The sequence below is a fragment of the Sander lucioperca genome, chromosome 7 (assembly GCF_008315115.2).
Source record: "Sander lucioperca isolate FBNREF2018 chromosome 7, SLUC_FBN_1.2, whole genome shotgun sequence".
In the NCBI taxonomy this organism is placed as follows: domain Eukaryota; kingdom Metazoa; phylum Chordata; class Actinopteri; order Perciformes; family Percidae; genus Sander; species Sander lucioperca.
In genome coordinates, this window is record NC_050179.1 from 18,567,828 (window position 1) to 18,581,622 (window position 13,795).

A 13,795-nucleotide genomic window follows, 5' to 3' on the forward strand; every position below is an offset into this window, starting at 1 on the left:
CCAAGGTGGAGGAAGAGCATGTTAAAGTACGTAAAGATGACGATTTCTATGCCGCATCAACCAAGGTAGAAGCAAAAGAAACATTTAAGGAAGCCGTCACAGAGGACGAAAAGGGGCAAGAAACAAATAAAGATAAAGATGTCACTTCTCCTGTCCAACCCACCAAAATGGAAGAAGAGGATGTTATGATGAGCGAAGATATTTCTGCTGTCCAAACATCCAAGGACGAATTTGTTGCTAAACCCACCACGCAAGACGAAAACGCGAAAGAAATCCGTGAAGATATTTGTGCTGTCAAATCAACGATAGAAGAAGAAACAGAAAAAGCAGTAGATAAGGAGGAAACTTTCACTGAAGAAGTGTCAATTCAAGATCATAGTGTTGCTATCAAACCTATCAAGGAAGAAAAAGATACAGTAATACTTAAGGATGAGATTTCTGGTATCAAACCTACCGAAGAGGAAAGCAAAGACGCTGCTGGTGTAAAAACCCCTGCAGATGAGGAAACGAAGGTAGAGTCGAAAGATGTTACATCTGATGTAAAATTCAAAGAGGAGGCAAAAGAAATCCCAAAATATGACTTTTGTGATAAAGAAATGAAAGTAAAAGAGGAAGAAATGGAAAAAGAGAAAGAAAAGAGTTCTGATGTTGTATCCAGTAAAGAGCAGATGGATGATACTACCGTCAAAACCATGACGGATGACAAAGAGGTGGAAATAGGTGACATTTCTGAGGAGAAGTCTGATATCTCTGATCACAAACCAATTCTGGAGGAAATTAAGAGTAAAGAAACTGAAAAAGATATAACAATAAAGGAGAAAGAAAGAGACTCCAGTGTTGAGCAGCCCAAGAAAGAGGAAGAGTCACCTAAAGTTGAAACCATCAAGGTCGAAGTTAAACAGGGCAGTCGTGAAGCTGAATCCATTCAACAGGAGACAGAGAAGGAGATGTACACTCCAACATTCAGTGCCAAAGATGAGAAAAAAGGGAAAGATGATGATCCTTTTGAGTCTGAATCTAAGAAGGATGATATAAAAGAGGTAGATCTTCCCGTGTCTCAGATCTTGGAAGAGGAGAAAACTAAAAAGGAAGATATTTGTGGCGTAAGTGACAAGCATATGCAGGAAGAAACCTCTGATAAGCTTACTGAAACTCAGAAAGAGAAGGAAACGTTTGGCGCTACATCAATAGAAATGCAGCAAGATACTTCTGTAACCATATCAAGTGAAGACCTAAAACCACTGAAAGATGACATTTGTGTGTCACCCAGCCACATCCAGGAGGAGAAAAAAGAGCAAGACAAAGATGCAACGGTTATTAGTCAAGACGAAAAGATGGATAAAGAAAAAGACGACACACATGTTGCTGAACTGAGCAAAGAACAGAAAATGGAAAAGGAACAAGAAAAAGAATACACCTATGAGACTGATGACACAAAAGATGAAAAGACAAGACCAGAAGAGGATGAAAAGATGATTCAGAAAAAGGATGTTGCTGACAAGAAGACCGATGAGATAACTGAGAAAGAGTCCTCCGATGCAGACCAAACCAAGGAGGAGAAATGGGAGCGAGAGGAGTTGCAAGAGAAAGACCTGGACAAAGCAATTAAACAACCTGCACAGACAGTATTAGGAGATGCAGCAATGGCATCCAAGTCCGATTACAAACCTGCATTTGTGGTTCAGTCCTCCGATGAAGACAGGGCAGATGAAGATGAGGAGGACATTTGTATGGGAGGAGCAGGCTCCAGACCTTTGTCAGTGAAGCCGAGCGAATCAGAACATGACATCTCGCCTGCAGGTCTGCCCTCATCCCAAAAACCACAGACAAGTGATGAAACTAAACTCCCAATATCAGAGCAGACCACAGTGATCATACCGATACTTACAATGCAGGAGCCCTCTATTGATGAAGACATCAAAGAGTTTAGCAAAGAAGAACCCATGCTTTCACCTGAAATGGGCAAAGATGTTGTGAAAACAGAAACCACAGCTGCTCCACTTGCCAAGCCAGAGCCCTCCTTTGAAATTGTCACATCAAAGGAGGAGACAACCTCTATTCCCAAACAAGAAATGGCTTCTGATGTCCCAACAGCTAAAGCAGAACCAATGTCTGACTCAACTGAGAAAAAGCCTGTGTTGTCAACAGTATCAAGCACTGACAGTCAACCCAGGAGCTCTACGCTCTCGAGCACTGAGAGCCAGTCCAGTGTTGAGGAAACACCACAACAAGAGAAACAAATACCGTCCCAGACATGCTCAGGAGTCAGTGCTACAGAAAAGACAAAGCTGGATGAGAAACCAGAAAAAGAAGCAGAGAGGGAGATGGAAGGAGAGCGAGAGGTGGCTTCTCCAGGATTATCACAGCCTTGTTCGTATTTTATGTTGGATTCCGAGGATGTCAGCCACGTTGAAGTTGTAAAATCAGACACTGCAAAAATTACCTCGGAGAAGGAAAGCCTCATAGATGAAGAACAAACCTTTTGTGCGTCCAAGTACGACCCGTATGAAAAGCCTATTCCAAAGGATCATGACTTGGACTCTAGAGAAGAAAGTGAGGTTTCTTTAGGTTTTGAACATGCCTCTGATATAGGTATTGATGATAACAGAAGAACAAGCCAGTCAGAGGCTGTAGGAGCCATGTTCCTCCTGGATGATCAGTACAAAGAAGAGCCTCTGTCCTTTAGTAGAGTTGACTACAGCCCGGTTTCCCTCACAGAGAGTGAAAGAAGCAGCCACCACAGTCAAAGTGCCTCACCTAAATATGAAGACAGAGAGAAAGGCCAAGAGGAAGAGAGTGAGAGAGAAGAAAGACCAGATACACCTTATGTTGACAAGAGCTGTTCATCCGTAGACATTCAAGATAACAAAATGTCCCAGGCTGCTGAGTCTTATTCTTTCAGTCCCAAAGAGGATAAACCTGAGAAATCAGAGAAAGAGAAAGAGGATATGAAGAAAGATGCCGCAGCAGCAGCTTTTCAAACAGGGGCTACAGGAGAAAGTGACACAGTTTCTGCCAGTGCTGTTCAATCAGCAGGCGTATCATTAAGACAAGAAACACCCTCTCCGTCATGTAGCCAATCGGATCTTGCTACACACGTTTCAGCTGCTCCCGTAGCTTTTGGAGAATTCACAGAAAAGAGAACAACAGAAAAAGAGAAAGAAAAATCTGCTGAGTCACTCGAAGACAAAATGGAGTCCTCTGCTCATGAAAGAGAAGGATCTCCATCTGGTCGGCATTCACCTGCAGAAAAAGACATTTTACCTCAACAAGCATCACCTTTAGAGAAAGTAGAAACTTCAAATGATTCAAGGACTGCATCTGCTGCCACATTTTCAGGACATGAAATAGACGATAATGTTTTGGCATCTGACAATAGTCAAATTAGCAGCTCTGCCTCTTGTAAATCAATGTTAGACTTTCCTGATGGAAAAGAGAGCCTAATAGATAAAAGGTTACTTGTAGAAGGGGAAGATTTCAATGTTGATGATGATGATGAAGACGAAGATGAGGAGGACGAGGGAGAAGAGGAGGAACTAAGTGATGTAGATGTGGAAAAGGGTGCCAGAGAACAGTCTGAAAAAGAAATGTGCAGACGTAGCTCTGGTGATAGTGCTACGTTAGCACAGGTAGAGGACTCAAATAAAAAGTCTCAGCTGCCTGAATCAAGCTTCCTCAAAAAGGAAACTGTCTGTAAACCTACACCTGATGATGCCTCAACTTCAGACAAGCAGGACGTGAGTCAAAAACCACCATCTCCTAAAACAAAACCAGTCAAAGAAGATGATACAGCCACATCCAAACTTCCAGAGACAAGGAGTGAAGATGTAGGTAAAATAACAGACCCAAGTGCTCACAGAATGGATGAAAGCGCTTTCACTATATCAGATGCTCCAAAACTTCCTGAAACAAAGAAAGCAGAGGACACAGATGAAAAACATTTGTCTCCTGAACCAACCACAAAGAGAAGGTTGTCATCAGCAGAGGATTTCACCTCGTATGAAGTACCACAGTCAAAAAAAGGAGATGATGACAAAGTGTCTCCATCGCCACGCTTTTTGGAAAAGGAAACTTCTCAACCAACATCCACAAGCAGCTTGTCAGGCAGCTTTTTGCCAACTGACTATTCAGAGTCCATGTCCAAGACTACATCTAGTCCTTCCCCTCCTCTAAGAAGTAGCTATGCCGACATTGGACAGAATAGATCTGGAGGTTATTCTGAGCATTATTACAGTGAGGAGAGTCAAGTAGAATTGAAGGAAGATAAAAAAGAAACCTTGGTGCTCTCAGATGCCTCCCAGTTATCCAAGCTAAGCGATGATAAATATTACAGCCAAAGTGACTTTCAAGAAGAAAGTCTAGATGAGCGGCAGACCCTAGATATCACCACAAAACATGAGGAAACTGCCTCATCACCGTGCACATACACCACCTTAACATACTCTACTTCAACATACTCCTCCACATCGTACAGTTACTCGTCCTTACCCTCAACTTCTGCCCCTTTGAGCCAACAGTTTGAAGACAAAGTTAAAACTTTCACAACGATATCAAGCTCTGCAGTACCTCTAGCCAAAGAAGAGCCTTCGTTCACGACAGAGCCTAAAAGCTCCTGCTTTGGCGGGTTTCAGAGAGATGAGTACATGGAGGTGACGACGAAACCTGCAACAAAAGTGTCTTTACCCAGCCAGTTTGATGAGACCAAACCATCAACTCCAGTCTTGTCTACCACTGCCAAACAGACTGAGGTTCAAAGCGGTTCTGCAAAGCCTGAAACAAAATCAAGCACTGATAGTTTTTATATGCTAGAAACTAAGATTACAACAACCTCTGCAGCACCATCTTTACAAAGTATCGAAGCAGTAAGGGTGTCAGACAGCTTATCCACATCAGAGGCTCACTTTGATGTTTCTCCCCTCCAAAGGGCTGACTCCTCTGACAAGGTTTCCCAGGAGTCATCAGAAGATGAGGAGCCTGTTACACTTGAAATGGAGGACAGCACCCTACCATGTCATATTGAATGTCAAAAAATCAAAGCGGCTGAGCAAAAGGAAAGTTCATCATCGATAGCTGCGTCATATGTGGTAGAAAGTACCACACAGTCCACAGAGACGAAGACCATCACAATCACCTCTACTACTGGTGTGTCTAAACCTGTCATGGTGATGGAAACAACTCAACAGGCAGCCTCACTTACTTCCCTGAGTGATAGTGGAGCTAGCAAAACCACATGTGCCACAACAGACGTGTCCAAAACAGAGGAGGAGAAAGACAAAAAAGGGAAAACACCAGAGGTAAAAGAGGAAAAGACGAACGGAGCTATTGCACCATTGAAGGAAGATGCAAAGGTGTCAAGTAAAGATGACAAGACAGAGACTGCTAGTCAAGTCAAGCAGAAAATAGAGGAAAAGAAACTTGAGGAAAAGGAGTGTAAAGACAGCACAGACGAAAAGAAGGCAACAGCTGATCCAAAGATATGTGAAAAAGCAGACGATGATAGAAAAGGAGAGGCAGAAAGGGTAGAGGAGAAAAACTTGTTGGAGAAGCCACCAGAGAGATTAGAGGTTAGGAGAAGGAGCAGTATATCCGATTGGGAGCTTCTACAGAGGCCTGAAGACTGCCCAAGTGCCCCTCCTCCAGGTTATGGCGATGGTGATGAGGAAGAGGATGAGGAAGCAATGGAAGCGATGGAATGGATGACCAGTGTCCACAGTACCTCTATGACCTCCTCAATAGATACCTATCACACAGAAACATCTAGCAAAGAAGCAGTAAGGGCTGATCGTCCCTCTGACTTGAACACCGGAGCCACCTCCTCCTCTGCCTCCCCTCCAGGCTACTCCTCCTGCGAATACAAACATCGCAAAGGAGAGCTTTCTCCATCGTTCATCAACCCGAGCCCTCATCCACTCTCCAGTGACGAGGGCGAGGGCAAAGAGGAGAACCCCAGTGACCACTCCCAGGAAGGGGACGAGGACGATCAGGAGCAACACTCTGTGAAAAGGAGGTCGCACAAGCAGAGGCACCACCACACTCCGAGTTACCATGGAGACCCTGAACACGGGCCACAACAGCTGCCCGGCGCCATGTCATCTGGTTTGGCTGTGACGTTAGCTGGAGAGGAAACACCTCCGACATCAGTGAGCGAGTCGCTGCCTTCGCAGTCCGATTCTGACGTCCCTCCAGAAACCGAAGAGTGTCCATCCATAACAGCTGAAGGAAATCTGGACTCGGATGAAGACGCTGAACATCTGCCGGTGGACAAATTATCTGGAGCTGGGGGTGGTCACCATCCTCCATCACCAAGATCCGCTCAGAAGACTCATGACCCCCCACCCACCCCGATGAAGGACCCTCATCCCCACCCTCCCCATCCAGATGTGTGCATGGTAGATCCAGAGGCTCTTCTTAATGACCACAGCAGCACAGAGAAACTTCTTAAAAAGGAGCACAAGACCACTAAGGGCCTCCGAAAGGGCAAACCCAAGTCGGCCTCTCCCGCACGTAAGGGGGAAGTCAGGAAGAGGTCCTCTACTCCAGTGAAGCAGACCTCCAAGGACTCCGCCTCACCTCGATCAGCCTCCCTTAGGAGGAAGGACACAGACAGAAGCTCCAGACTGATCAAAATGTCTGAGACCCAAGGCTCCAGGAGTGAGATCCTCAACCCGGGGAAAGGCTTGGTCAATGGTGTCAAGAGCAGTTCAGGTGTGTAAACATTGTCACATCCTGCAACACAACATAATTTACCCTGAAATTATTCTTGGGCTGATTCAACTCATCAAATTAAGTCAGAAAAAATGGGTTTTATTCCCTAAGCCAGAAATCATTTTTGAGATATTGATAAAATACTTGATATTGGAATCTTTTAGACAATAAACATTAAGTTAGAAGTAAATGTTAAGACCTAAAGATCAAATTAAATTTCAGCCATTAGCCACAATTACATGCTAATTAAAAAAAGCTATGCTGTTAATGCAATCTAAACACATAGTGTTTGTTAGTTCACTCCAATTATTTAATTGAGATTAAGCTCTTAATTAAAATTCACCTTATTAGACTGACATAAAGAATGATGCTTGCATCAGTAGATACAGTACCATTTAGAAAGTTGTACATATGCTGTTTGTTCGATAAGATTTTGTCAAATTAAACTAGTTGACTGGCATTTCTACGTTTCTTTATTTCAGTAAAAATGGTTATTTTGGGTAGTTGATGCAATTATGTTAATGTTAATTTATGTTGTTACAGCTCATTTTGAACATTGCCTTTCTATTTGCAACTGTCGCAAGTCTGCACTTAATAATGTCAGGTTCAGACATGCAACAGATTGTGGTCATTAAAAATTGTGCTGTCAGGAGGTACAGTGATGTACTTAACATTAAACAGCATAACAAGTATAACTTGAAAAGGAAGTAGGAGCACATTAGAATGATGGATGTGCAGCACAGACTTTATTCTGTAAAGGTGCAATGATACATTGTGGTCATATTTTTCAGAATAATTGATTTGAATAAATAAATTAGTGAACAGAATGTAATTTATTCAGTTGAGGAAAAAGTTGGTCTTTGCTACTGCAGCGCAAGTACTATTATTGCCCTCTAATGCGGTTTTATATCTTTGCTCACCTCAAGGTAACAACTCTCAGAAAACTAGCTCGGCCGTCCCCCCTGGACCACCCGTCTACGTCGACCTGGCCTATGTGCCCAACCACTGCAGTGCCAAGAACGTGGACCAGGAATTCTTCAAGAGAGTGCGAGCTGCATACTACGTGGTGAGCGGGAACGATCCAGGCAGTGGAGAGCCCAGCCGTGGAGCCCTGGACGCCCTGCTGGAGGGCAAAGCTCAGTGGGGCTCCAATTTACAGGTATTTTCCTTCATCAGTCTGTCTGTGTCTCCATTTCTCATATTTTCAGCATCCAAGTGTGCCCACAGTACAGACTAATGTACTGGGATGCATAAAAAAAATCATAGTTTAGTACGTCATAAAAAGTCATAAAAAATTCATAGTATAGTATGTCATAAAAGTAATAAAAAAGTCATAGTATAGTACGTCATAAAAAGTCATAGTATAGTATGTCATAAAAATCATTAAAAAGTCATAATATAGTATGTCATAAAACGTCATATAAAAGGTCATAGTATAGAATTTCATAAAAAGTCAAGTATAGTATGTCATAAAAAGTCATAAAAAAGTCATAGTATAGTATGTCATAAAACGTCATATAAAAGGTCATAGTATAGTATGTCATTAAAAGTCATAAAAAGTCAAGTATAGTATGTCATAAAAAGTCATAAAAAAGAATGTCATAAAAAAGTCATAGTATAGTATGTCATTAAAAGGTTATAGTATAGTATTTCATAAAAAGTCATAGTATAGTATGTCATTAAAAGTCATAAAAAGTCATAGTATAGTATTTCATAAAAATTCATAAAAAGTCATAGTATAGTATGTCATAAAAAGACATACAAAAGTCATAGTATAGTATGTTACAAAAGTCATAAAAAAGTCATAGTATAGTATGTCATACAAAAGGTCATAGTATAGTATTTCATAAAAAGTCATCAAAAGTCATAGTATAGTGTGTCATAAAAAGTCATAATTAGGTCATAGTATAGTATGTCATAAAGTCATACAAAAGGTCATAGTATAGTATTTCATTAAAAGTCATAGTATAGTATGTCATAAAGTCATAAAAAAACATGGTATAGTATAAAAAGGCATAGTATAGTATGTTATAAAAAGTCATTAAAAAAGTCATAGTATAGTATGTCATAAAATTGTCAAAAAATATAAAGAAATTATAACAACTATGTTATTAAAATGTCATTAAATAGTCAAATGTTTCAAGTTCTTTATTGTCATGTGTACAACAATTACAGAGAATCAATTGTTGGCAATGGAAATCTAAAATGTCAGACTCCCTCCAACAATGCTCATTAGATATAAATATAAAATTGTGCAAAGTTGAAATATAGGGATAACATAATAATATAAAAATAATATATATTTCTGGAATACAGTAATTATATGTGTAATTAGATTATATAAAAACAGTTTGTAAAACAGTAAGTAAAAGTATATAAAGGTAAATTGACAATATAATGTAAAGTTACAGTGATCAGAATTTAGAACATCAAAAGTCTAATGGCCTGCAGCATAAAGTTTGACTCAATAAAAGATCTATAAAACAAAGTCATCAGGGACCTGTCAACATCGAATTTAGCCAGCTAAAACCTGGACGCTATAAATAGCCACAGCCGTGCATAGCAGCCAGCTGTTCTGGTTCTGTTAGAGAACCTCACCGATGCGACACAGTCTGTGAAATTGCACTTCTTTTTTGCTGTTCTTCTCCCTGACAGGTCTAAGGAGTGGTGGAGTGGGTTGAACTTTCTTTTTCATTCTTGAATTTGTTTTACCAGTAATCTTATCCCCCTTCACTTCCTCCCAAATTTCTCCCCTCTAATTTTGTTTCTTCATGTCCCCTTCAGGTGACTCTGATCCCGACCCATGACACAGAGGTGACCCGGGACTGGTACCAGCAGACCCACGAGAGGCAGCAGGACCTGAACATCATGGTTCTGGCCTCCAGCAGCACCGTAGTCATGCAGGACGAGTCCTTCCCTGCCTGCAAGATCGAGTTCTGAGCTTGACGAGGCTAACTTTGCTTCCCCCCCACCCCACCCCCCACCGTCATCTGTTCTCAATGGAGGTAGAGCGAGAGTGAACAGCACTCTCTGCTTCTTGAAAGCTTCTCGCTCTCATGGTACCAGTCTCAAACGCATTTGCTGCAACCCTCAATACACTAGATTCTTTTAGCTGAAATCAAGTCAAGTCAAAACTCTGGGTTTATGCTCTCTGTGACAGTGGGGTAACATAACTCGTATACAAGTACTTACAATTGTGGTAAAAATTTCAAAAACATATTTAATAGCATAATCACGCTTTCTTTGCCTCATAAATCTAACTAGACAAATGGACATCATTATCCCACAAATGTATAATGCTACAGTTAAACTATAGATTAGTAAGGTGTAGTTCGTAAACTGTTCGGCACAAATCACAATTAACTCGGAAATGTAATACTCCCAAGTGGTAAATTTCTCATCCAAAAGGCCAAAACAAGTGCCAAACACTGTTAGAACAGAAGTTATTAGTTAACTTCTCCAAAATGTCTCCTAAATTCATCAGTGATCAATAATTTGTTGAGATGGTATGCAGTGTTTTTAGAAGAGTAGACATTTATCGGTTTATTTGCCATCGGTGCCCATCCTTTGCGATTCTGATCACGCTACAGTAGCTTTTGGATTAACTCAATAATGACATAAATTGATGTTATGTAAAACACAAAAAAATGTACAAAAAATACGTTCCTTCTCGTCATTTGTGGTGAAGTTTTAGGAGGTGCCTGAAGTTGCCACCGTGTGAAATCTTTCTTCTTGGCTTTCACAGCTTAGCTGGTGCATGATGCTTGCGTTTTAGCTCGGACTCCTTGAGAACTGCATAGGGTTAATCCTTTCTTTAGCCAGCCTTCAAGTGTGGAATGCAGTATAGTGTAGCTAGGTTACTACACTATTTGGCTGTCTATGCTCAAGTGAATCCAATAGGCGCCAAGCAAATGGACGGTGTTTATACCCTAATCCTATCTCTGCTGGATGTAATGGTTCCTCTTTAAGTCTTTATCACGCTCTTTGTTGGTTGTATGTACTCCAGTATACATATAGGGTAAATGTTTCTATATCAATACAGAGGTTATGTTCAATAAATTATATATTTTGTGATGATGCAGCAACTCATGAGGCGAATGCAGCATTTTTGATCATGCATTCGAGAAGGTTTAATCAACATTATCTGTCATTTTCTCCTGTTCAGCTACATTTTACCGTCTCTGTCAATATCACAAAGCGATCGAAAAAAAACAAAAAACAAGTAGTGACCTGTGACAAATGTAGCAATGGAAGCTGGTCCGCTAGTCCCTTCAGAGAGTGTTACGCCAGTGGGAACTGCAATATTAATATTTATTATTAGGGTTATTTTTCAGGACAAAAAGTGTGAGGTGTGTAACAGGAGGTTTCATTCATGTGCCTTTAGCTTGTGGTTTTGGAGAGAGGGGGGTTTATTAAGGACATGTCAGCCATTTTTAAGCAGAGCCAGAAACCAGGGTACAGTAAAACAGAGAAACCAGGTACTCGACTTTGAAAAAGAGGACCAATCAGTTCATACAGTACACAAACAAACCTTATCCACACCGAAATAGTACACTAGATACTACTTTAGAGCTATGTAATATATAATATAATATATGCAATTCAGCATTAACCCCACATGCTGAAATGCCACTTTCAAACAAATATGAATGTCTTTGAGCAAAGTATTGCACCAAATAGGAGTGCACTTTTCTGAGAGTTTAGAAGTTGGATTTTTGTTTGCGGTTGAAGCACAGAGAGTGAGTGTGGTAGCATCGTATTATAAAATAATGTGCAAGACGTTCCTCCAAACTGAGCTTGCTGTTAAGCAAGGGACATCTTAATTATGAAGCAACTACCTAATATGAAACCCAGAGTAATATTTATAGAATGCGCATGAATGATTATGATTGTACTGATGTAAAGTAGGAATGTCTTGTGTGTGTGAGCATACGATACACGACTGAGTTGCTGTTTTATAACACAGCACGGTTCGTTTCTGACGGTGACGTGGCGAGGGACTTTTCTGTGGGTTCAGTATGAAAGGTCTTTCTGCTTGATCACAGCGAGAGTGGAGAGTCACTCATAGGCTCACATTAAATTTACATGAGGCCAAGTTTTATTTCTTCATTTCTTAATTCTGGTTTAATTTTCTCCAAATTTGTGCTGAGAAGCGAACGCAGTTGTGATTATTATTTCTTTTTTCTCCTAATAAGAATTACATTTCTGCCAAGATGGCTCACCGCATGATTGTTATTTTTGTTTTGTTTTGTAAGGACTGATATGAAACTAGGGGACGAGTCAGGCTGGGCGATGGAGGAGGGGGGGCCTGGATTTCTATTGATGACAGATTGATTGTTAGGATGTTGCAGACTAAAAGCAGGGAGGATGCTCTGCTTGCACAGTTTAAATTTACTCCATTCTTTCTCTCAATCTGATTCAGAACATGCCGCAAACGCCACAGAAAGCTAGAGCGCATTGTCAGCGGGTGCTAGCCTGGCACCAGTGCCATTTTCTTTCCCTGTAAAACTCACACTACCTTATACCTCATCTTCCAAAGCCGCCTCCGTGCTCTTTGCTCCGCCTGGCCTCCCTTAAAATTATACATGTCCATTATGCACTGTGTAAGCCTTGATATGCATCTCATGTGTGTGATGATTCAGAGGCAGACAGCTTTTTTTTCATCCCACTGGGGAGAATCTGAGTTTGATGCAGGTTGTGTATTAAACAGCTGGGCACGCACAAATATACACCCTAGTCTTGAAGAAGTTGATGAACTGAAGGGCACATTAAGACGTGCACACTGAGGGGACAGAGAAGGTTCAAATTGACTCCCTTGAAAACAAGCAAAAGGTCCTTTTTAGCCCCTCTTCGATGCTGTCTGGAAATGTGTCCAAATAGCCAGGAAGAAGCTTTTTTAAGGTCGATATGTTGTACTGTCTTTGAATAATGTTTTTAAGTTGGCAGATTCCAAATACCCAGCTTTGAGATTTTCAAAGCATCAGTAGAACGCTGTGAATCACTCAATACTGAACTGTATGACTATACAGAAGCTGAATGCACTATAGAGGAGATCTATTTTTCTGAATGTAGAGTTGGTACTACCATGCGAATGCTGCTGGATCAAAACGAGAGAGTACAATAAATACAACAACAACAACAACAAAGCAAACAGTCACACCAGCCTGGACAGAAATACATTTTAGGGCGCACAGCATGAGAGCAGATAGCACGGTTCTGCTCCAGAAGAGAAGTTTGATTTATGACATGACAGAAAGCAACCGAGATCCCGTAACAAACATATGAACAGAAACACATAAATAGTACTAATAGTACTTTTCCTTTTCCTGAATATGACTTGAAACACATGCAGACTCAAAAACCATCGATGAAATTAAACAAATGCTACATGCACATTTATGTACTGTGCACAGATTTGTACATATCGCTCTAGAGAGATAACTCTGAAAGATATAACAAACTATCCTTCTTGTGACACCTGTTCATTTTAGCTGGTTTTAGTGACAGTACGATCATAACTGCTAACTACTCTTTGAAACAAGAAAACTACACAAAACGCTGACAAGATACAGAAAAGATAAAGAAAAAAATGGCATCTTTTAGTTCAATTTCATCGCCATACCTGCATTGAAATGAAGATTTCATTTGATCAAAATATGGTGTCATCTGTCCATCTAATCTCTCTGCATGTGATTTATTTAGTTATAATCCTGAATGTAATTGTTTAACATGGAAATAATAATAAAAAAATGCAATGATATTTTAAAGAGGTATATTTGAAAAAAAAAAAAGAGCTAATTGTCTTAACTGGTACTGAAATGACCTACCGTAATATAATATACTGGGCTGTGCTTTTATTGTTTGCCATATTAACATGTTGTTAAGAAGACGCTGTATTGGTAGTTCTGTTTGATTCTCTCTCTTTTTTTTTTTGCATTGTATTAATCTTAGTTACGTTTTTCTTCCTCAGCGCAATATTCAATATCTCTCTGTCTCTTTAAATCTAACTGGTAAAATTAGAACTACTGCAGATTCATTGTAAAAGGGAAACAGCCTGGTGATCATCAATTAAAGTACATTTAAATCTAAA

General features: G+C 40.4%; 1 protein-coding gene across 6 annotated transcripts in view; it reads left to right on the forward strand.

Moving 5' to 3' along the window:
- map1ab (microtubule-associated protein 1Ab) overlaps window positions 1-13,795 on the forward strand; it is a 76,954-nt gene extending 63,159 nt beyond the window's left edge. For 4 of the 6 annotated variants that reach the window (XM_036003331.1, XM_036003332.1, XM_036003333.1 and 1 more), the window contains 3 exons: window positions 57-6,705; window positions 7,632-7,864; window positions 9,490-13,795. In XM_036003331.1, coding sequence (XP_035859224.1) covers window positions 57-6,705; window positions 7,632-7,864; window positions 9,490-9,645 — 7,038 coding nt within the window. In that variant the 3' untranslated portion in view covers window positions 9,646-13,795. The remainder of the gene's footprint in view (window positions 1-56; window positions 6,706-7,631; window positions 7,865-9,489) is intronic. The other 2 variants (XM_036003334.1, XM_036003335.1) reach the window with 1 other exon arrangement.